At 44.6% G+C, this 21727-nt stretch overlaps 1 protein-coding gene across 1 annotated transcript in view; it reads right to left on the bottom strand.

The window, feature by feature from the left end:
- st6galnac3 (ST6 (alpha-N-acetyl-neuraminyl-2,3-beta-galactosyl-1,3)-N-acetylgalactosaminide alpha-2,6-sialyltransferase 3) overlaps nucleotides 1-21522 on the bottom strand; it is a 35552-nt gene extending 14030 nt beyond the window's left edge. The window contains exons 1-3 of the mRNA XM_080546799.1: nucleotides 21385-21522; nucleotides 7529-7723; nucleotides 2846-3255 (exon numbers count right to left, since the gene is read on the bottom strand). Of these exons, the coding sequence (XP_080402925.1) occupies nucleotides 2846-3255; nucleotides 7529-7723; nucleotides 21385-21402 (623 nt within the window). The 5' untranslated portion in view covers nucleotides 21403-21522. The remainder of the gene's footprint in view (nucleotides 1-2845; nucleotides 3256-7528; nucleotides 7724-21384) is intronic.
- Nucleotides 21523-21727: the final 205 nt, after the last annotated feature.

Below are 21727 nucleotides of genomic sequence, written 5' to 3'. Positions count from 1 at the left end.
TGGGATGGTGAATGGAAGACCGACTGAGAAACACAGAGTCTATTTCAAACAATGATTAGACAAGTGTGGCTCTCATTATAACCATTTACTCTGCTAACGGGAAATAGCTAAGAAGCGAAGGAGTGCTGTATTGTAAGCAAGTTGCTGTATCTCTAAGGGTGTACAGTCCTTACTCTCCTTCTTTCGTCTCAGACCAGACTTAAAACATTGTGATTAACATCCCCAAAAGCATCGTACACATTAAGGCTACCGTAATCTGAACATTAACCTTTGGATGAGTGAATCATTTGATGAATCATTATGTGCTATTATACAATGAGCCAAGATACTGTCAATTGTTTGAAGCCTGCTGTAATAAGTATAAAAAGAAGCATACACTACTAGACTGTCCGCCTGAATTCCCTGGTATACCAACACAGCTGATATCTAGTTGCAATACACATCTGATGAAAGGTCTCATCAAAAAGTCTCATCCTTCAAAATGGCCTCCAGCAAAGCAAACACACCACTGGAGGTTGTTGTTACATAGATTTACTGGATAACTGTTTCTGGACGGCACTGAAAAGAGACAGGTACAGAGCGTAGCAAGAGACCTGCCCTATCAATAAGGTCAACCCGGTCAATAAAACATGAATGAGAGACTAGAACAGGAAAAATATGTGTGGGAAGTGTTCGGCTGCATAGGTGTGAGAGGTTATTCAGCTGAAATATCCCTTAACTAACCCCGAAAAACAATGCAGAATAGTTTCACCTAACCCAGTGCTCTAAAGGACATTTGGCCTGAGGCCTCAAATCCTCAAAGACTTCTACTGAGGCACCACAGAGAGTCACCTGACGAGCTGCGTCACAACCGGGTATGGCAGCTGCACCAGCCAGGTCCGTACGGCGCTGGGAAGGGTGGTGTGTATGGCCCAGTACATCACTGAGTGTGAGCTGCCCAGCCTGGAGGATCTATACAGCCAGTGGTGCCTCAGGAAGTCCCTGAAGGTCATCAAGGACCCAGCACGCCCACACAGCAGCCTGTTCTCCCTGCTACCCTCGGGCAGGAGGTACAGGAGCTATGCTTCCGCACAAACAGACTGAAGAACAGCTTTTTTCCTCAGGCCATAAGACTTGCTTAATAAATAACACACACACATACACACTGACATGACCACCCCCCCCGCACACCACACATAGAAGCACACCACACACAGGCACACGTGTGCTATCCAACGTCTGTGCAACAACGTCTGTGGTTCCACAGCTGCACAACAGCGGAGAGAAACGCGCTACAGAGAGTCGTGAGAACAGCACAGAAGATCACCGGCGCCCCCCTCCCCTCTCTGGAGGAGCTGTACAACACACGCTGTCTCAGGAGGGCCTCCAAGATCTCCAGGGACCCGACCCACCCTGGGCACGTACACTTTGTCAGGCTGCCCTCGAACAGGAGGTACAGGACTCCGGCCGCTAAGACAAACAGACTGAAGGACTGCTTCTACCACAGGGCCGTCAAGGCCCTGAACACAGAAAAGGCCTAAGTTCTGGGCCCAGGACAGTCCGGACGGATTGTATGGCAGCTAGTGCTGAGGCACAAACATGTACATTTTCAAGCCTGCAAACTGTGACACTTTAAAATAACGTGAAAAAATACTTTTGTGCAATATGACAACCCTAGTTGACTATCTGTGCAGTATAGTACAGTGGATTGTGTACATAGCCTTTATTGATGTAAACCAGCTCCTTACCTTCTTGTGATTTTATGCTTTTATGCTTTTTCTAAAAAAAAAAAAAAAAATCCCCTTTCCTAACACCAGGGGAGCCACCCCTCCTAAATTTCGTTGTTTGGTACCTGTACTGTAGCAATGACAAATAAAGTCCATTCCATTCCATTCCAACATTCTCCCAAATGTATATCTTGAGTGGATATTTTTTTTTCTTACCTTGAATGTATAGAATTCGATGGCTTTATCTCCTTTTTAATATATTTTCCTTTGCCTCGTATATTTTGCTATTATATTCTATATGTCTAGGTTATTTATTAAATGTTTATACCCCCCCCCCCCCCAGCGAAAGTATCTCACATGAGATCGCACTTGTATAACCGGATTGACAAATAAACATTTTCTTGCTCTATTTTGCAAGAAACCACCACAATGAGACTGTCACAGGAGCTAAGCAGGTCTTAATGAATTAATGTGGCAGTAGCAGAGGTTGGGATGGTGAATGGAAGACCGGCTGACAAACACAGGTCCATTTCAAATAATGATTAGACAAGTGTGGCTCTCATTATAACCATTTACTCTGCTAACGGGAAATAGCTAAGAAGTAAAGGAATGATGTATTGTAAGCAAGTTGCTGTATCTCTAAGTGTACAATCACTGTGCCTTATTTTAGATAATCAGGGGGATGGGGAGGTGAGGGTGGGGGGGCTGTCTTATTTTACAGCCTTACTGTTAACATCATTGTCATTGTTCTTCTTTTTATTTTTTTATGTATACATTGGTGTGTATTTTGTAACAATGTGAATATATTTGCCCTACCCTGAGTAGTTCCGGAAAAAAATCAATACAAATATTTTGAAAAGAAAGAGACTGTCTCAAGAAATGACAAGTGTCCACAGTCTTGTTTACATTCTGCAGTTTGTGAAGTATGGATTTCCATAGTGGTTTGTTACAAGACACAAGACACAACTACACAGACACACACTGAGTACAGTCAGGCACAGGGCAGGGCACCCCTCTCACCTGTCACACACACTGAGTACAGTCGGGCACAGGGCAGGGCACCCCTCTCACCTGTCTTTGCCCGTCTACACAGACACACACTGAGTACAGTCAGGCACAGGGCAGGGCACCCCTCTCACCTGTCTTTGCCCGTCTCCTTTTTGAACACCATGTCACAGTAGTTCATCCTGTCTTCCGTGGTGACGTAGATGCGTGCCTGCGGGTAGTTCTCGGCCGCCTGGCGCAGCATGTTGTACACGATGCCCTTGCCGTCCATCCTCATGTTCCTGAGGGGCCCCCACACCACGTACACCGTGTTGTTGGCCTGACCGAAGAAGTACTGGGGCTTCTGGAGCAGCAGGGGCACGCTGGTATGGGAGACCACCCTCAGGGTGGTCCTGCGGCCCACGTCCTGCTCGAAGCCCCGCGTGGGAGCGTTGTTCATACGCCAGATACACGAGGCCTGGTCGATCTCCGGGCCTGCAGCCTGACCCAGCATCTGGCCTGAGCTGGACACGATGCTGCACACCTCACAGTGTAGCTTCAGGGGCTGAGGGGGAAAGAGGAGGGTGATACGTGTTATTACTACTGATATTAGCTGTGGTTACATGTTTTTTTTTGTTTTTTTTACATTTTATGGACAACAAACATAAAAAAAAATAATAATAATACATACACAAGGTCATGGGGTCAGCAAATACAGCATATAAACATACAATCAATACAAAGAATCTGGTTACATGTTTTTGATTCCAATGGGACAAGATAATAAAAGTATATGGTACTACAATAAAAGTATATGGTATTACATTCAGATATAACACGCTTTATCAAATATGGCCAGTTTGAGCTTCCAATAGGGCTCAGCGAGTAAAATATGTCTTCAAATAGAAGTGTGTAAGAAATCACCCTACTGAAGCTTTGCATTATGGGAGCTAAAGGAAGTCGTGTCATTCACCCGGACTTTGCTGCATTGAGAGGATTTGTAGTGAACTATCAGTAATTGCTTTTTACTAAGCTCTGCCAAGAATGGGAAAACCCCCCCTACACCTTCAAGTGCACGGTTAAAGCCTTTACCGTGACTATGAAATGGAAGATTTATTTAATTGAAGCTAATTATGCTTGGCTTGTTTTGATAAGATGAAACGTACGTAAAGGAATAGTTCACCCAAGTTACAAAATCATCTATTTGGCTGAAATAAGTATAATGGACAAGAACAAACTTCAATCAATACTTTCACACGTGCATTCACAAGCACTTTGTGTGACTTACATTGTGAAGAGTAAAACTGATGTGTATTTGAATTCATATTATCCTTTATGGGGATATGTAAAATAAGGACATTACCACAACCATGGAAATGGCTCAGTGGCACAATCTTATCATCAATCATATTCAATCATCAATCAAGGCAGGTTTGCACAAACAAAACTCCAGAATGCATTCTGTAGATGATCAATACCATTGCAGTAAGTGCCGTAGTGATCAATACCCTTTATGCATTGCAGTAAGTGCATTCCATGTCTTCTGTCTGCGTGGTACAATCCATGGCAGTTATCATTAGTCAAGAATGGACATACTGTACATTTACTGAATGGTTGAGAAAGGTGTTGTGCCATATAGAAAAGATGAGGTCAAGCAGCATAACTCTGTAAAGTGCAACCAGCCGACACCTGAAGAATACCCTCCATGTTATGTGTAAAACCCTCCTACAGTATATTATGCCAAGGCTCTCTATCGTAACTGAAGAAAGGGTTCTCAGGGTTCTGGATTCTCTAGTTTTCATTGATGTGATAGTTGAGACACACATCACTGCAGCCTTGAGCTGTCAGTGGTTGGCCCCATTAGCAGCCACTCTCCATAGTCTCTCCATCAGTCCATTTCACTTGGTTTATACAGTACAGATACAGTAGATTGACTCAGCTCCATAGGGAACACCGGCTGGTTGGGAACGTGCCCTGTTAACCCTGTGTGACTGGAGAACTGTTCACCTGCTATGCCCTGTAACTGTTCACCTGCTCTGCCCTGTAACTGTTCACCTGCTCTGCCCTGTAACTGTTCACCTGCTATGCCCTGTAACTGGCATCTGTCTTTCTATTTGACTGCTTCACCTTCATCTTATTGTAAATCAGTCCGACGATATATAGACACCACTACACAGTACAAGACAGGAAATTCGAGCAACATTAGAGGTACACTGTAGAGTAGACTAAGTGTTAATGTTATGAAAGAGGGTCTTGTTCCTATGTGTCAAATTTCCAAATGCTGTAAATGCAGCTTAATAATTACCATGAATTTTGCCTGAACTAATGACCACAAAATGTACTCTCCACTTAGAGCTTTGGTTTTATGTTATCTTTATGTGTTAAAAGATAAAGTAGGTTATGAAACCAGGCTTAATGCAGGGGACATGATCCGTTATTAATTAAAGCCGTTTGGGGGGCGTACTTGACCTTGAGATTCATTAGGATGCTCCAAACATGATTCATTAATAAGCGATAATTATTACATTCATGTGGCCAGCCCCACACGGGGCTGATTTAATGTTACCCCTGGTGTCGAGCTCTGAGAAGTGCAGTGATACATCCATTAAATTGTAAGTGCTTTAACATTTAACATGTTAAAAAAACTAAAATACTATATATACTTCTTAGTGTAAGGAGTGTCCCTTGTTAAATGTTTACAACATTTTCTTTTTCCAATGTTTTGTTTATAATAACATAGCTCCAAGGTAAACTTTCAGTCTGTACTTGTATATTTCATTCATTTCATTCAAATCTCACTCAAAGCAATCAAAACAATGCTACGTCAGTTTCCTCTTGACCATTGTTTACGTCTCAACTGGCCAGATTTCTACAATTGAAGTCTAAATGGAAATATTGAGTTTCTATCACACAGTGATGGACTTGTAGCTTGTATATATGCAAAGGTTTCAGAGAAGTCTGACATGACGGATGTTTTCACTTTCTCATGAAATGTGGAGGGGAAGCAATCCATAACCCTGATAGACAGATTCAATCAAATCAGGAAAACAAGAATTGCACACACTAGAGAGCTCATAACAGCTTATAACACCTGAACATGAAAAAACAGAACCATGAATGGATGAGCCAAGAGCGCCAAACTATCCGTGACGAAACCGTTGGTCACTTTGTAATGTGTTAACGTCCGCTTGACAAGTGTTGACAGCTTACACAGCACAACTTTCACCGGAGACATAATCACTTATGACACCTAGCACAAGGGCATTGCCGTGACCAACACCCTGCGAGAATCGCCTCTATCTTTCATGATTCAAGAGGCATGGCTAACACTTCTGCTGCTGACATTAACTTCCAGACCACTCACAGCATGGTCCTGTTCCTCAATAGAAAAAACTCTGTTTACTTGGCAATAAAAATCATTCTGAATCTGAAAACTCAGAGGTAGAGAGCCGCAAAAGAGAAAGTAAAGAGGCCTGTTCCTTCTGCTGCTCCTGCCTGTCTTTTACCAGATTTGCATAAGCATCCAGGGGGAGAGGGAGTAAAGTGATTTAAGCAGGCTTGTCTGGGCTAGTCTGAGGCCCAGAAGGAGGTGCAATGGTAGGGACTGGTGTAATGTGTGATTGCTTCTGGGCCGGTGGTGTGGTGTATGGAACTCTCCCGTGACAGAGGATGATGCTTGACATCAATCTCATGATACAGGCTCAAGGAAGAATAAGACATCCTCTTTTCATCAGAGAGGGAAACCGAAAAAGACAAGCCCGGCGTCTACAGAGAACTCAATCTGCACAGTTCAATTTACATCCACTGAAACCAATTGCACGTGTGTCTCTATCTGAAACATATATGAGCTGTTCGTGTGCGAATACGTATGCAATATCTATGAGTTCAGTTCCAATTTCTATTCCCTCCAGAAAACAACAAAGCATGCAGCTCGGTTTTACATTTTGTTGTGAATTAAATTGCTTTAATATTTCATTATTCCATAAATTGTGGTGGGAATATCCAGCACAGGGCTGTTTGATGTGAGAAGAATGGGATCATGGGCATGTTTCTTTGGAATTACAAAAGAATAATAACTATAAGACATCAAACAGGTTCAAATCCATCACACAAAACGAATATAAAGAAAATCCATTAGGAGATATTGGTATGGCATTGTAATAAAACATCATTTTCAGTAGCATATCAAGTCAAATGAGTAAAAGGTTATGTACCAAACATTCATTAAAGCTAATGGATGGTAATGAATCATGCACCGTAAAGAGAAGGAATCTTATTTTTATGATTCCATGCAAGGCATGAGTACCGGTATATCTGTGTAATGCATGTTTGTAATGCATTCATTTGGCTCTATTGTGTGTGTATGCATGCATGCGTTTTTTTGTTTGTGTGTGTGGGTGCGTTTGTGTGAATGAATGAATGGTCTTTATTGTCATTGATATAGTACAGGTACCATACAACGAAATTTGGGAGGGGGGGCTCCCCAGGTGCTAGGGGGAAAAAACTAAAAACAAGAAGGGAAAAGAGCTGGTTTACATAAATAAAGGCTATGTACACTATCCACTATACTATACAAATAAAACACTGTGCTGTACTCTATGCTATGCTATAAATATCCTAACATTTCCTATCTCTGAACCTTATGTACCCGAGGGTTGTCATATTGCACATAGTGTTATTGCACATTCATTTAAAGTGTCGCAGTTTGCAGGTTTGAAATGTTCACAGTTGTGTTTCAGTATTGCACTTGATTACAATCTAGTAGCTGCCATCAAATTGTCTAGATTGTGAGTGCATGTGTGTATATGTGTGTATGTCAGTGTGCGTATTTCCCTCACCTCCTGTTTGGGGATGCTTACATAGCCCAGATGGGGTTTGAAGGCCTTGTGTGGCTGTCTGGAGAACATCCAGTGGCTGCTGAACGTCTGGCCGAAGACCGGCTGCAGGAGGAAGTAGGGCTTCTCTGAGTAGTTCACCACCACCACGAACAGAGACACCACCGCGATCAGACTGGTGGCAATGACCGACTTCTTCTGAGGAGAAAGAAGAGAGGAGAGAGGACAGGGTTAAAATCAACCAGTACTGTATGCTGTCAATAATAAGACAGCCCCTTAGTTCTCCATAACTTCTTTTCAATTCACTTTCACTTTTCAAAAAATTCAACAGAAGTTACTCAATCAAGTCGTTGAGGGAATGCTGAAAAAATGCTCTCAGTCTTGTTATACAGCCCTCCCCAGGAACTCAAACACGAGGAGAAGGAGGAGAAAATCCATTCACAATCATGAATACTTAATCCCTGCTCATTGGAGCCGAGCTTCTCCTCCTTGCACACTTCAAAAAGAGCTGACGCAGCACAATTGCAAAGTTGTCATAATTTTCCATATGCGGGAGCGGATTAGGATTCATCCACCATGCATAGGTACAGCAATCTACTTATCTGTCGCAACGTCTGAACACAAAATGATCATCTTCTTTGAGCTGGAAGAATTACGACTCTGCAGAAAAGAGTTGTGAGTTACGATCAGGCCCGGCGCCAGAACCAGCACCTTGGGTGGGCTTGTGGAGGAGGGGTAGAGCGATAGCGGTAGCAAGGCCAGGGGGTGGTGTGTGTGTGTGTGTGGGTGTGTGTGTGTGTGTGTGTGTGTGTGTGTGTGTGTGTGTGGGTGTGTGTGTGTGGGTGGGTGTGTGGGTGTGGGTGGGTGTGTGTGTGTGGGTGGGTGTGTGTGTGTGGGTGGGTGTGTGTGTGGGTGGGTGTGTGGGTGGTGTGGGTGGGTGGAGGGTGTGGGGAGTGGTGGTTAGCGATAGCAAGGCTGACACGGGGGGGGGTGTAGCAAGGCTGACGGGGGGGGGGGTGTAGCAAGGCTGACACGGGGGGGGTGTAGCAACGCTGACGGGGGGGGGGGGGTGTAGCAAGGCTGACGGGGAGGTGGTGGTTAGCGATAGCAAGGCTGACAGGGGGGGTGGAGTGTAGCAAGTCGGCGGTGACTATAGGCAGCGCTTAATACATACACATAGTATATGGACCTACAGTTAATACAAATATGAGATTGACATTCAAACACGCCCCCGGAATATCAACAATTTCAATATATATCAACTTTTGATTGGGTGGGCAAGACGCACGTTTGGGTGGGCTGGGCCCTCCCCGGCCCACAGCCACCGCCAGCCTTGGAAGGATGAATAATGTATAACAGATAGAGGACGTGAAAGGTCTCCAAGAAGAGATGCTATTGGCAGGGTAAAAATAGAGATCAATGCACAGCAAACAGAGGAGAGAGAGATGTTGGGGGGGGGGGGGGAATGTAATCAGACTCAGAAGAAATTGAGTTTCGCATAACACTGAATCTGCTATCTTGAGCCCTAGGTGATGATAGATAATTTCCACCAAAGGCGGGAGCCTCAATAGCGATCAAATGTTGGCAGCGTGCTGCACTAAACAAGGATGGGAAACGGCACGTTTGTAAAAAGGGTTCTTTGAAGTTATCTGATGGCAAGAGGATTCTATCTGCGGTGGGACAATCTGCCTTCGCCACCACCAGCTCTGATCTCTAACATCAAACATCTCGGGGGGTGGAGGGGGGGTGGGTCTGTGCCTCTCTCAGCGCTAGATCAAACATAGGGAGGGATGTTGCACGAACGAAAGAAATGGAAGGGAAAAAAGTGACCATTTTCCCAAGACTATCATTATATATTTATTTATTTTAATTCTAAACCAATTGCATGTAAGTTACATCACTGTGTCTCATTTCATGCTATTACAACCCATCTTTGATAAGAAGAAAGCAGGCTTTCTGCTTTGATCTCAAAAAACGGGACAGAGGAATGTTAAAAGGAAAGACGCCTTGTCGGAAAAAAAACGCCACTGTTCTTAAGATAGTTTAAGTGGTACAGCTTCTCTCTCTGAAAAAAGAATGCACTCTCAATGTTTTGGGGAGATTTCATCCTGAATTTCAATGGTAGGCTAATGCTTCAACACTGAGGAGACTTTCAGCTCTTCAGAGAACTTTGGCGGTACACTGAAAATGCTGCGCAAAGGATGGAAGCGTGATAGGAGAGAGGAGAGGGTGACGCCCCCCCTCGGAAACCCACAATGGGAAAATAGACCTCTGTCTGCAGGGCAATGTCAGTCTCATCTGTTCCCATTACCGAAGGGAAAAAGGACAGAAAACCTCCTTCCCCTTTCCTCTGATTTCAATCGAGCCACAAATCACTGGGAAACGATTTGTCAAAGTGCAGGCCCGATCGGTGGGCTCGGAAGTGGGTTGAGTGGACGGGGGAACTTGGCCCCCGGCTGGATAGTGCGAGTCACGTGACTCCTCTCAGTCCTCTCGCTCGTCCACTCATCCTTCAGGGTTATCATGGGCCATGTCGTGTTATGGACCATTTTACAGATTAGAGCTTTTAGAGGAAAAGGGCATCGCAGTGAGGTTAAAGGCACAGAGAGGAGAGGAGATCATTTGATGATTGACTGGAAGTTTTGAGGAGTCTACGAAGAAGATACACACAGGATATTTGTGCTTCAAAATGGCCTTTGAAAGCCAAGCAGCCTATGATCCCAAACACCTTACTTATCAAGCTCAAGGGTTGAAAAGGGCCAAAGACTCAAGCACATACTAGTAGTATATTTCATACTGTTATTGAAAATGACTTAAAAGACCAAACATGCATCGATGCGATTTCACCTGTGCGCTATAGTCCACTAACACTGATGGTTTCCAGGCACCATTTCAACAAACACACAGGCTATCTATCTATCTATCTCTCAGCAGGTCTGTGTTTGTGGCCCACATAGCCCTTTGGTCCCAGGGTCTATTTCTGGAGCCACTGAAGCTTCATCTGTGAGGGTATTGATCTCAGTTCAGAGGGCTGAGAGTGCTGCAGGGGGATCATTGAAACCCAAGACACGGGAGAAACATAATTCTCTCAGCCAGACCGTCCGGGGTGTGTGTGTGTCAGTGTGTGACTAGACTTTATATAGAGTTATATAGAGAGATGATCCATAAGAGGAATATTGATGGGCACCTCAGTCGTTTGTAGAGATGACCTTATTACGATGAGCCATTCCATTTCGGGGGAGGAGGTATTGAACAGGTGGAAATTGATAATTTAGCCTCTAAAAAAATGACAGGGGCAGTCACACAGTGTTGGGTATTGAATAATTTCCCCCATGACATTATTGCGACTCTAACCTCGTCCCCGGGCTCAAACGAGACAGCCGGCTGGTGGGGGAGATTACTGCAACTCTAACCTTCTTTCCTCGTTGTAGCCAAACACTTGTATCAGGCCCGTGGTGAAAAAAAAAAACAGTTTTGTGAAGTTAGAATACGCAGTAAACGAGCTCATTATGAAATTATCATCAGCATCTAATTCCCATACGACTAGAGTAATACGATACAGTAAATTAGTCATTGATTCATACTTCATTGTGCAATCAAACTTTCACCTTCATTAAGCTCTACCTAGGCGCGAAACGAATCCATTATCAAAGGAACGCCTTTGCAATGGCTAACACTTGGCTTAGTAAACAACAAACAAACACATATTTCATTTAAAAACTAATCGCACATGGGAATTAAAATAATGTCGGGGCTCAACCTGGAGAAAATAGCTCATGAAAAAACATAACCGGTAACTATTTTCAGAGGTCTCCTGGGCTCTGGCAAAAAAACAGAAAATTACATTTGCATTGCAAAAACGCTACCTTCTTGGCACGTTATTACCACCACCACGGTCCAGTGAGCAGTTAAAATCCAATTTCTATTAATCAGGGATTCTAGAAATATTTACCAAGCCCTTCTCTCTCCCTCTCCCTCTCCCCCCTTCCCACTCTCTGTCCCCCTAATTTCCAAACCTGCGTCATCTCTAAGGAAATGAGGCAGGGAGATGGAAACAAAAACTCCTCTAGTGTTTTGAAGATTTGGGCATATTTCTTTATTCATTATATTACTTCAAGCATGTTGATCTTTAAAAAAGTAATTCTAGTGCAAATGAGAACGTTTTCCAAAGAGGAGCTCCGGGCAGTCACACTCATTTCTACTGTGTCTTGGAAGGTGTTCTAATTCACAGCTTCCAGTTCCTCTGTGTCCACATCACTCAGGATGCTCACACCGTAACCATACAGTGATCAAGTCGGCACGACAGAGTGTTTTTCCTCAGGAGGCAGAGGAAACTCAGCATGGCCTCCCCCAGATCGTTACAAACGTCTACCGGTGTGCTATTGAGAGTGTCCTGTCCGGCTGTATAACCACCTGGTTACGGCAGCTGCACCACGGCCGTAAGGCCCTGTAGAGGTCGGTGAAAGAGGCCCAGTTCATCCCAGCTGTGAGCTCCCAGCCCTTCAGGACATCTACTCCGGGAGGTGCAGGAGGAAGGCCGATAAGATCATCAAGGATGTTTCTACCCGCAGGTCATAAGACCCCTCCCGCCCCCCCCCCCCCAACACACACACACATGCACACACACACACACACACACACACACACACACACACACACACACACACACACACACACACACACACACACACACACACACACACACACACCCTCCACCCCACTGGTCATTACTTCTGACCCCTCTCCCGAAAACTATATCTCGAATGTGAATGTGAATGGAGGGGAGGGAAGATTAGTAATATTGCCCTCCTTCCATTATAGCATAATGATCTTTTCCTTTATTCATATTAGAATGCTCACCTCATTGAAGTCTCTGCAGTGATTATGCAGCACAAAACACAGTTGTTCGTTCAAAATATATGGGATTTTCACAGTCATTGAATCAATGGATATCTTTGTTATCGGTATGAATCTAGAGTCTGAAGTCGGAGGTGGTTGCACCACCAGCAACATGGCTGAGTACTGGAGCACACAGTACAGTGAACAGACAGGAGTGGATCTCTCTGACAGGAATCCTGTGGTGATCCCTATAATGCCCAGCAGAGGGTGCAGTGTTCTCTCTCTCTCTCTTTCTCTCTCTCTCACTCGCGCGCGCGCGCACACACACACACTCACACACACACACACACACACACACACACACACACACACACACACACACACACACACAGACACACACACACACACACGCACACACACACACACACACACACACACACACACACACACACACACACACACACACACACACAGCTGTCCAGTTAATGTCTACATGAGCTCTGACTGAAACTGAGCTTGCTGGTGAATCACATGATCTTAAAAGGTTTTCTGGAGTTTCTGAATCACTCTCTGTTCTGTACTCCTATATATAACTTAGCAAATAGCAACTGCTAATCTGTTACGTTATTAAGCAGTGAATAGCAATTAGGCTGCTACTGGAGGCCTGTTATTTGGCACAACTAAGTCTATAAATGTTCTAATATCATTTATCAATGTTTCTTGAAAAACTAAAAACGTATATTTAGGGAACTAGTTTAACTCATGATAAACTCCTGGAGGTGGATCCTTGTGATCCAGTGGGTACCAAATGTTTTATCCATCCTGATAACCACAGCATCAACTGGCGGAATTGTAAATCCCTTTCCTAATTCAGTTGCCCTTGATAGAAAATACTCTCCAGTTTGTGTTCTCCTATCAACTGTGACATTTAAATACAAATCCTTCAATTCAGGTCACCAAAACATCCTAAGCCTGGTAGCATGATAGCACATCATTGTGACACAGAGTGCCAAAGAGACACTTAATCCTCATCAGTCTGTTTTTTTGTTTATGTGTGTGCTTATCAGGGGGCTATGATCAGCCTCTACTCCCTGCTGCGAGCTCTTCCAAGAAACCGAATCCCAATTCCTCAGTGTGTGTGTGTGTGTGTGTGTGTGTGTGTGTGTGTGTGTGTGCGCGCGCGTGCGTGTTTTATGTGTGTGTGTGTGTGTGTGTGTGTTGTGTGTGTGTGTGTGTGTGTCTTTCAGTTATGTTTTGGTACATAATTTTCAAAACAATACCACATTATCTTCTGAAATTTGCCTGAAGAGACTATATGCCTGTATGTGAAGGTTGATGTGCACTCAAGAAAGTGAATAATTACCAATTAACAAAGGGGGAAAAACATCTGTTGTGGTACTTAAGAATCTTCTGGAGACATCATCTTGCCTTGAAAAGAAAAACTGCATTCTGAGACTCAAACTCAAAGTAAATACTATAATTGATTTTCTGAAGATGAAAAGACCTTCAAGAATACCATCACCATCACTCCTGTAGGCTTTGGCAAATGATTGATACAGCTGCCGTGCTTTTCCCTGAAACAGAGCACTTTAAACAATTGCGTTCCTCCCTGGCGATGAGCTGCCTTTCATCTGTTAATGTCTGCTCTGGGTTCATCTGTTAATGTCTGCTCTCAGGCTCTCAAATGTGACCTGGTTAACCTCCTCGGCCGCAGCGGATCATCATCAGCTCTAGAATATCAACATATTTTTTTAAAATGAGACATTTTCAGCTCTCGCTTGTTTGCTAAGAACTGGGACGGCGCTGGAAACAACTCCGCCGCACCATCTGCTCCAGTCAGAAGGTATGTGGAAAGAGAGAGAGAGACCAACAGAAATGCTGCTAAAGACTGTTCCTTCTATATAGTTTCTCATAATACTGCACATAAAACTGCACTGTTCCAGCCATTCGAAAATGAACACTGGCATTAACTTTTGATGGTTGCCAGTTTTATATATCCTGATATTAGAGTTTTTAAGTGCCAGTGCTTACACAGTACAAGTAAGGGAGCCAGAGAGAGAGAGAGTCTCTCAGTCTGCAGCGTCAAGGACAAGGCCACCCTAATGAAATTGCCATGGCTGCTCGCCATCTCCCAAGGAGGACCAAATGATCCAAGCCACAACTCAGCCAGGGCGATGTGGCACCTCTAGCAGACACACTCCTTTATCACCCACGTGAAGAAAAAGTGAAGATCACTTCAACTCTGCAGTGCTGTTCTCTTAGTAAGTAGATGTCCCTAATACATCCTCACAGTCACAGGCTTTTTCAGGATGTGCTAATCTGTGGTCACGTAAAAAGCATTACCCTAACGATCAAAGAGGGAACAGGGCACAACATAGCGATCATTCTCAGTTGAAGGGCATAGGCAACAGGGGGGCCTGGATGTTGTAAAAAAAAACATCGATCAGCAGAAATCCATTTCAATTTGCCAGATGAGGGTGCAAGATTACTGACATTTAGCATTGGATATTCTCCCTGAAACCCATCGCTGTAGCCTGGGGGACAGCTCTATCACACCGCTAATCATTACGGTACTGCCTGTGATACCACAGGGCATCCAAGCTCAAACTGGGCTCAGAACGAGTGCATAAAGATGCTATTAATAAAAAGCAGTTGAAATAAAGGGATGCTATTTCAATTCACAGCAGTCTGGTGGGTCATGAGAGAGAGGAGGGGGTGGGGGGGGGCAGGGGGTAGCTTTCTTACAATACATACCGATAAACAATCTTCATGAGACTGAGACATACAGTACATTGGGGATTGTCAGCATTAGTCAATCAGTATTCCAGAGCTGGCCAAATTAGCGTGATGTTTTGCTAGACTACCAGACTATAAAGGCATCTGGCATCTCTGTACATTTTCCTACGGTTTTTATTTGTCTAAGAACCGTGTCCAAAAAGAACATTTCCCCTGAAGGACACCATACTGCAAGACTGCAAGTCTCTGTCTGCATTACTGACAATGTGTGCTTATATAAAGCTCGCCAACAATAACACAAAAACTCCTTTATCCATACTGAAACATCATGAGAAAAATTACAAGGATACCCCCATACCACAGACTAGAATAGAGCATAGAATGTACAGTACGTGTTCAGTGGCTTGAGATTCATTGGTAAACTGGAAAGCTCTAGGAAAATAGAGCTAGTAACAACATATTTGATTTGATTTGATTTGATTTGATTTATTGACAAAGCAATGGTCCTACTCGTGATTGTCAGGGATAGAGCGATAAAGTCTGTGACTTGTTTCCGTCGCTGTCCCTAGTGTTAAAAGGGTCCATGAGGGGAAGGGGCCGTACCAACAGCTAGGAACTGGATACAGTACAGCAGAACAGACAGACAAACAGGTCCTTGATGTGCGAAGACGAAGCGCATCAAAAACTTCCTACAAACAAGTAAAACAATAAAAACTTCCTATAAACAAGGAAAACAATGAAACAATAAAAACAATAAAACAATAAAAACTTCCTAGCCATACTGCATGCATATAATTCACGCAACCATTCAACCAAACATCTTGAAACGATGTTCCCTTAATGCTGAATCATTGTCACAAGGTAAGTAACGTTACCAAAACACATTTCTAAACCCTTCCTCGGATAAGATAAGATAGATGGAGGTAAGGGAGTAATCTGAGCCAACCATAACAAAGAACCGGTCAGTGAGAGGAAAGTTGAGTTCTCAGCCCTCTTCCTGTGCCCTGGATCAACATACAGCGCCGATGTAGACCCTGACCAGCAAAAATAACATCACTGATGTCTGGAGGCCAAGTCTGGAGGCCATGTCTGGAGGCTAAGGATTCTCTAAACAAGCCTTTGTTTTAAAGGTTCTCTCAGACATTGGAAACGGAACGAAAGTTCCATCAGTTCCAACCTAGCTCAGTGCTGTTAAAATGCACCCCAACACTGGCAAACAAGTACCTGTTGTGACAGGTGAGTCTTTTTGAGGGCAACAAACAGACAAACTGGCTAATTCACAGTTGGCGCTGGTAAACATGTAATAACAAGCCACATCTGGGGGAGTCTTTGAGAGTCCTCACTGAACCTCTGCAATGAGTCTATGAGAGTCCTCACTGAACCTCTGCAATGAGTCTATGAGAGTCCTCACTGAACCTCTGCAATGAGTCTATGAGAGTCCTCACTGAACCTCTGCAATGAGTCTATGAGAGTCCTCATTGAACCTCTGCAATGAGTCTATGAGAGTCCTCACTGAACCTCTGCAATGAGTCTATGAGAGTCCTCACTGAACCTCTGCAATGAGTCTATGAGAGTCCTCATTGAACCTCTGCAATGAGTCTATGAGAGTCCTCACTGGACCTCTGCAATGAGTCTATGAGAGTCCTCACTGAACCTCTGCAATGAGTCTATGAGAGTCCTCACTGAACCTCTGCAATGAGTCTATGAGAGTCCTCACTGAACCTCTGCAATGAGTCTATGAGAGTCCTCATTGAACCTCTGCAATGCGGTTGTTGACAGAATCAGGGGGAAGCCAGAGCGCCCCGTCCCGTGAGTAGGGTCAGCATCTGCAGCAGTTGACAACAGCAACAACAACAACAACATCATCCACCTGCTGTCTGAAATCAAAATCATAAGAGCTGGAGATGGGAATCTGCATAAACATCTGCATAAACAAACAGAGAAAAACACTGCAAACCCAAACAAAAGAGTGTGACTAGAAATATTATATCACTAACTAGAAGCCCTCATAAACAAAACAAGGACAGTAAAATGAACAGACACAGCATAACCAAGTTTTTATCACAGGTGAGGTCAGGCAAAGAAACTTCCAGAACTTCCCCCCAACATAAATAGCGAGAGAGAGGCCTATGTTAAGTATAATTCACACGGTAATGATATGATGTGCCAGCTATGATCCTTGATTAAAAAATACATCCTTAACTGAATCAGACTTTTCAGTGCAGTGAGGCAATCAACCTCCTGGAGAACTGCCCAGAGACCCAGAGACGTCTGTAAGGGTTCTATCAGACTCCCAACGGTAGCATTGATATCTTTGATTATGAGTCAAGAGTCCTCAGGAGGGGCCCTCTGCTGTGATCAGACCTAGCTCCCACTGGGCAGGCCACTGAGTTATACTGAGATTGTACTAGTCTGACCTGACACTGGAAACTGTTTGTGTGTGTGTGTGTGTGTGTGTGTGTGTGTGTGTGTGTGTGTGTGTGTGTGCGTGTGTGTGTGTGTGTGTGTGTGTGTGTGTGTGTGTGTGTGTGTGTGTGTGTTTGCGTGCACATGTGTGTGCACCCATCTCTGCCAATTTACTACAGGTTTGGCTGGAGCAACGTTTGAAGGCAGAATCATGCAGTATCAGAAATTCAAGACCCCGGTTAATTGCCTTGCCATTATTGCAGTTGGGGATGAAAACATCAGACTTGACACAGCTTTAAAGGTCTGCTGGCTCAAAATGAGCTAAAAAAAAAAATGTTTCCACTATGGGGAGCAGCCAAGGCACAGAGCTTGCGGTTGGACAACACTAATGCAATTACAGGGATTTTCTGCCTGCTCAGAGGTCTAGTTCAAGGGCAGAGCACAGTCAGATCAGGGCACACTGCATGGGACCAGCCACCAGCCATTACTCAGGGGCTCAGCCTGCTGCAGACAACTGCTATCTCACTGTCTGGCTGCTGAGGAGGAACACACACATGGGAATTACAATAAATGAGAATATGAAAAAGCAAAATGTCCTCTTGTCTCTTTTTTTTTATTTTTACTTTGCCTCATGTCCGAAGTCCAACGTGCTGCTATCACCAAATGCCACCAAATATCTGCCAAATGCTTCCCCCTAATCCAGGGATGAAGACTCTATGAAAGCCTACCTCACAGGGTGGTCAATGTTTACAGGTAAACAAGCACAACGAACCTGATACAAAACTGGCACCACGTAGAGCCATGAGCTGGTGACAGATCCTCTCTGCCCCTCCAGTAAGTAGCAGTGTCACTTAACTTCAATGACCTGTGCACTATGACTAAACCGGTGCGATGCCTTGTTTAAATAAACAGGAGCTAACCTGAGAGATCCAAATCTCTGGCTGTGTGACCTGAGGTTACATGGAGTATATGGACCGCTTATTTCCTTTGGCCTAAATATGAATTGACAACATTGAATATACAGTATTGTGATTTGTTACAACATGCTGAGCTTGATAATGTCAGTATACTAAATAGAAGAGTATTATAATGTGCTACATTCATATTAACTTATTATCTTCATTTTATCCACATTCCTCTAAGTGGTGTGAAAGCGGGGTCAGCGAGCCTCGTTAAAACGGTAGCGCACTTAGCCCCTAATGCCTAGCCCCTGACCCCTAGCCTCTAATGCCTAGCCCCTAGCCCTTGATCTCTAGCCTCTAATGCCTAGCCCCTAGTCCCTGACCCCTAGCCCCTAATGCCTATCTCCTAGCCCCTAATGCCTAGCCCCTAACCCCTAGCCTCTAATGCCTAGCCCCTAGCCCCTGACCCCTAGCCTCTAATGCCTAGCCCCTAACCCCTGACCCCTAGCCTCTAAATGCCTAGCCCCTAATGCCTAGCCCCTAGCCCCTAACCCCTAGCTTCTAATGCCTAGCCCCTAGCCCCTGACCCCTAGCCTCTAATGCCTAGCCCCTAGCCCCTGACCCCTAGCCCCTAGCCTCTAATGCCTAGCCCCTAGCCCCTAACCCCTAGCCCCTAACCCCTAGCCCCTAACCCCTAGCCTCTAATGCCTAGCCCCTAGCCCCTAGCCCCTAACCCCTAGTCCCTAACCCCTAGCCCCTAACCCCTAGCCTCTAATGCCTAGCCCCTAGCCCCTGACCCCTAGCCCCTAATGCCTAGCCCCTAGCCCCTAGCCCCTAGCGCCCTGCCCAGGCTGCAATACCTGGCTGTGGGCAAGGCCACTGTGGATGTAGGTTACATTACCATGATAAAGCAGACACACGCTCAGAGTTAGGGTGTTGGCTAAATAAGACTGAAAAGGATGGGTAGATAAAATGGCAACAATTCAACATGTGATGTGACCTGTTTGTTTCAATAAACCAAAAAAAACAGCATAGCAAGGTCATGTATGATATCACAGCAAACTGTGACAGTAGTGACAATATTTATGTGAAATACATATATTTTCTGTCACACATTACTGTAAATCAGGTATGTTTTATAAAGGTTTAATAAAGCTTCCAAAATGAGGCCCCATGAACAAATTAATGAAACAGTACAACGGGTGGCATAAGGGGACCTAATGTGGAGAGAAACTACAAAGAAGCACACTGTAAAAGAAATTCAGATAATCCAGCTCAACTTTAAACTGTGACAGGTCATTCTTTATCAGCTGGCCTTCAGCTGTAACACAATCACAGGAGACAAGAACAAGTAGAAAAGTGCCATTCATCGCTGAGAGAGTGTTTGGAACTGGGGCACTCACAATGACAATCACCATTCACCACCACCCCATTGATTTCACCTCTCCACACACTCTCAAGTGTGTGTGTGTGCGTGTGTGCGTGTGTGTGTGTGTGTGTGTGTGTGTGCGTGCGTGTGTGTGTGTGCGTGTGTGTGTGTGCGCGTGTGTGTGTGTGTGTGTGTGTGTGTGCGTGCGTGTGTGTGTGTGTGTGCGTGTGTGTGCGTGTGTGTGTGTGTGTGTGTGTGCGTGTGTGCGTGCGTGCGTGCGACAAGTAACATAACCATTCTATGCAGTTTGCAGTTTTCATGAGGCTGAAAGCTGCGGCCTGTCCAGCTCCACACACAGCTCTTCACGGCTGAACTCTTCCCAATTAAAACAGGGGCTAACAAAGGCTTCCACTTCATAGCTCTTTCACAAGCTCTCATTATAAAATGAATTGGAAAAACAGGCTGTGAATCAGAGTGTTCTGAATGTCGTAAACTATTAGGATTACTGTATTGTTAGTCTCTTTGCACAGCTCATGATCTGGCAAGTGACACTTGTGTGTTGTATATAGGGGAAAGAGTTTGTCCTCCTGCATTGCATTTCAGTGGTGTCATCGCTGACACTGGCATCAATGCCACTGATGGCTGTGGTTGGTCAATGGTGGCTGTTTTACACGTCTCTGACAACTATAATCTGAGTGTCAGGTGGGAGAGTCTTTTGGAGAGAGGGGGAGGGGGGATAGGACAAGCAGCTGTGACAACACACGTCTTTTAGCGGTTTTAGCTGCTACTCTGTTACATACAAAAGTTAAAGGGAACACAACAGTGTGCGTGTGTGTGTGCGTGCGTGTGTGTGTGTGTGTGTGTGTGTGTGTGCGTGTGTGTGTGCGTGCGTGTGTGTGTGTGTGTGTGTGTGTGTGTGTGTGTGTGTGTGTGTGTGTGTGCGTGTGTGTGTGTGTGTGTGTGTGTTTGTGTGTGTGTGTGTGTGTGTCTGTGTGTGTGTGTGCGTGCGTGTGCGCGTGTGTGTGTGTGTGTGTGTGTGTGTGTGTGTGTGTGTGCGTCAAATAGTTTCGTTATTTGAGTCATAGACCTACGTCACTTGCTGGAAATTAGTTTTCTTTTTTATGTGAACTTGACTTAAAGCTCAACCTACACATTTTAGCTTTCACAATTTCCAACAATAGGTCTACCCTAGGAACATTTTGTTTAGCGACTTTAATTAACTTGGGTGCAATGGGCGAAATACTTGGCAAACCCGGTGTCTGTTTTACTAACGGGTCATTGGAACATGAGCACAGCATGTGAACATAAAGTAGATGTAATGTAACCGCATATGTTGGCAGTAGGCCTTTCCATTTAATTTCCACGTTATTTTGTACCCCATGGATCGTCGTTTTCCACCAGTGAACCACAATAGGTGGCCAAAACACTAACGCTTCACATCAAACGAGAGCTTTCACCGTCCGACACAGTAGAATATTCAATAATTTAAAGCAAATGTCTTCTTTTGCGCCCATGCGTTTATTTCAAACCATACTGATAGTCACAGAATGCACAGAATAATGTTCTCTATTTAGGAGTAATTTATGTGAGAACCCCGACATCCTTACCTTCCACATCCAGGCCATCCTAAATTCTATGCAGACAATGGTGGACCGCTCGTTTTCGTGGCGAGCCGAAAACACCGTTCTGTGTTTGCTGTTGTGTGCATTTATTCATGCGCGCGACGTATATTCGGTGTTCTCGTGGTCATCGTTTCCATAAATATTGTAGCGTACCGTTATTCGTGTTCTCTTCGCTGTCCCATGGAGCCTGAGGGATTGACGCTTATTGCTACTGGCCGGTGAATGCAGCGGCACCGCCTCCTGTGTCACGTGACTACGTCTGATTCTTGACTCTCAGCCAAGCTCAGTGGTCCCGTCGGATATTATCAAAACCCATTGAATTTGGGGG

Source organism: Nansenia antarctica (genome assembly GCF_963989245.1).
Source record: "Nansenia antarctica genome assembly, chromosome: 16".
Lineage (NCBI taxonomy): Eukaryota > Metazoa > Chordata > Actinopteri > Argentiniformes > Microstomatidae > Nansenia > Nansenia antarctica.
This window is presented reverse-complemented; position numbering and strand designations above follow the sequence as displayed.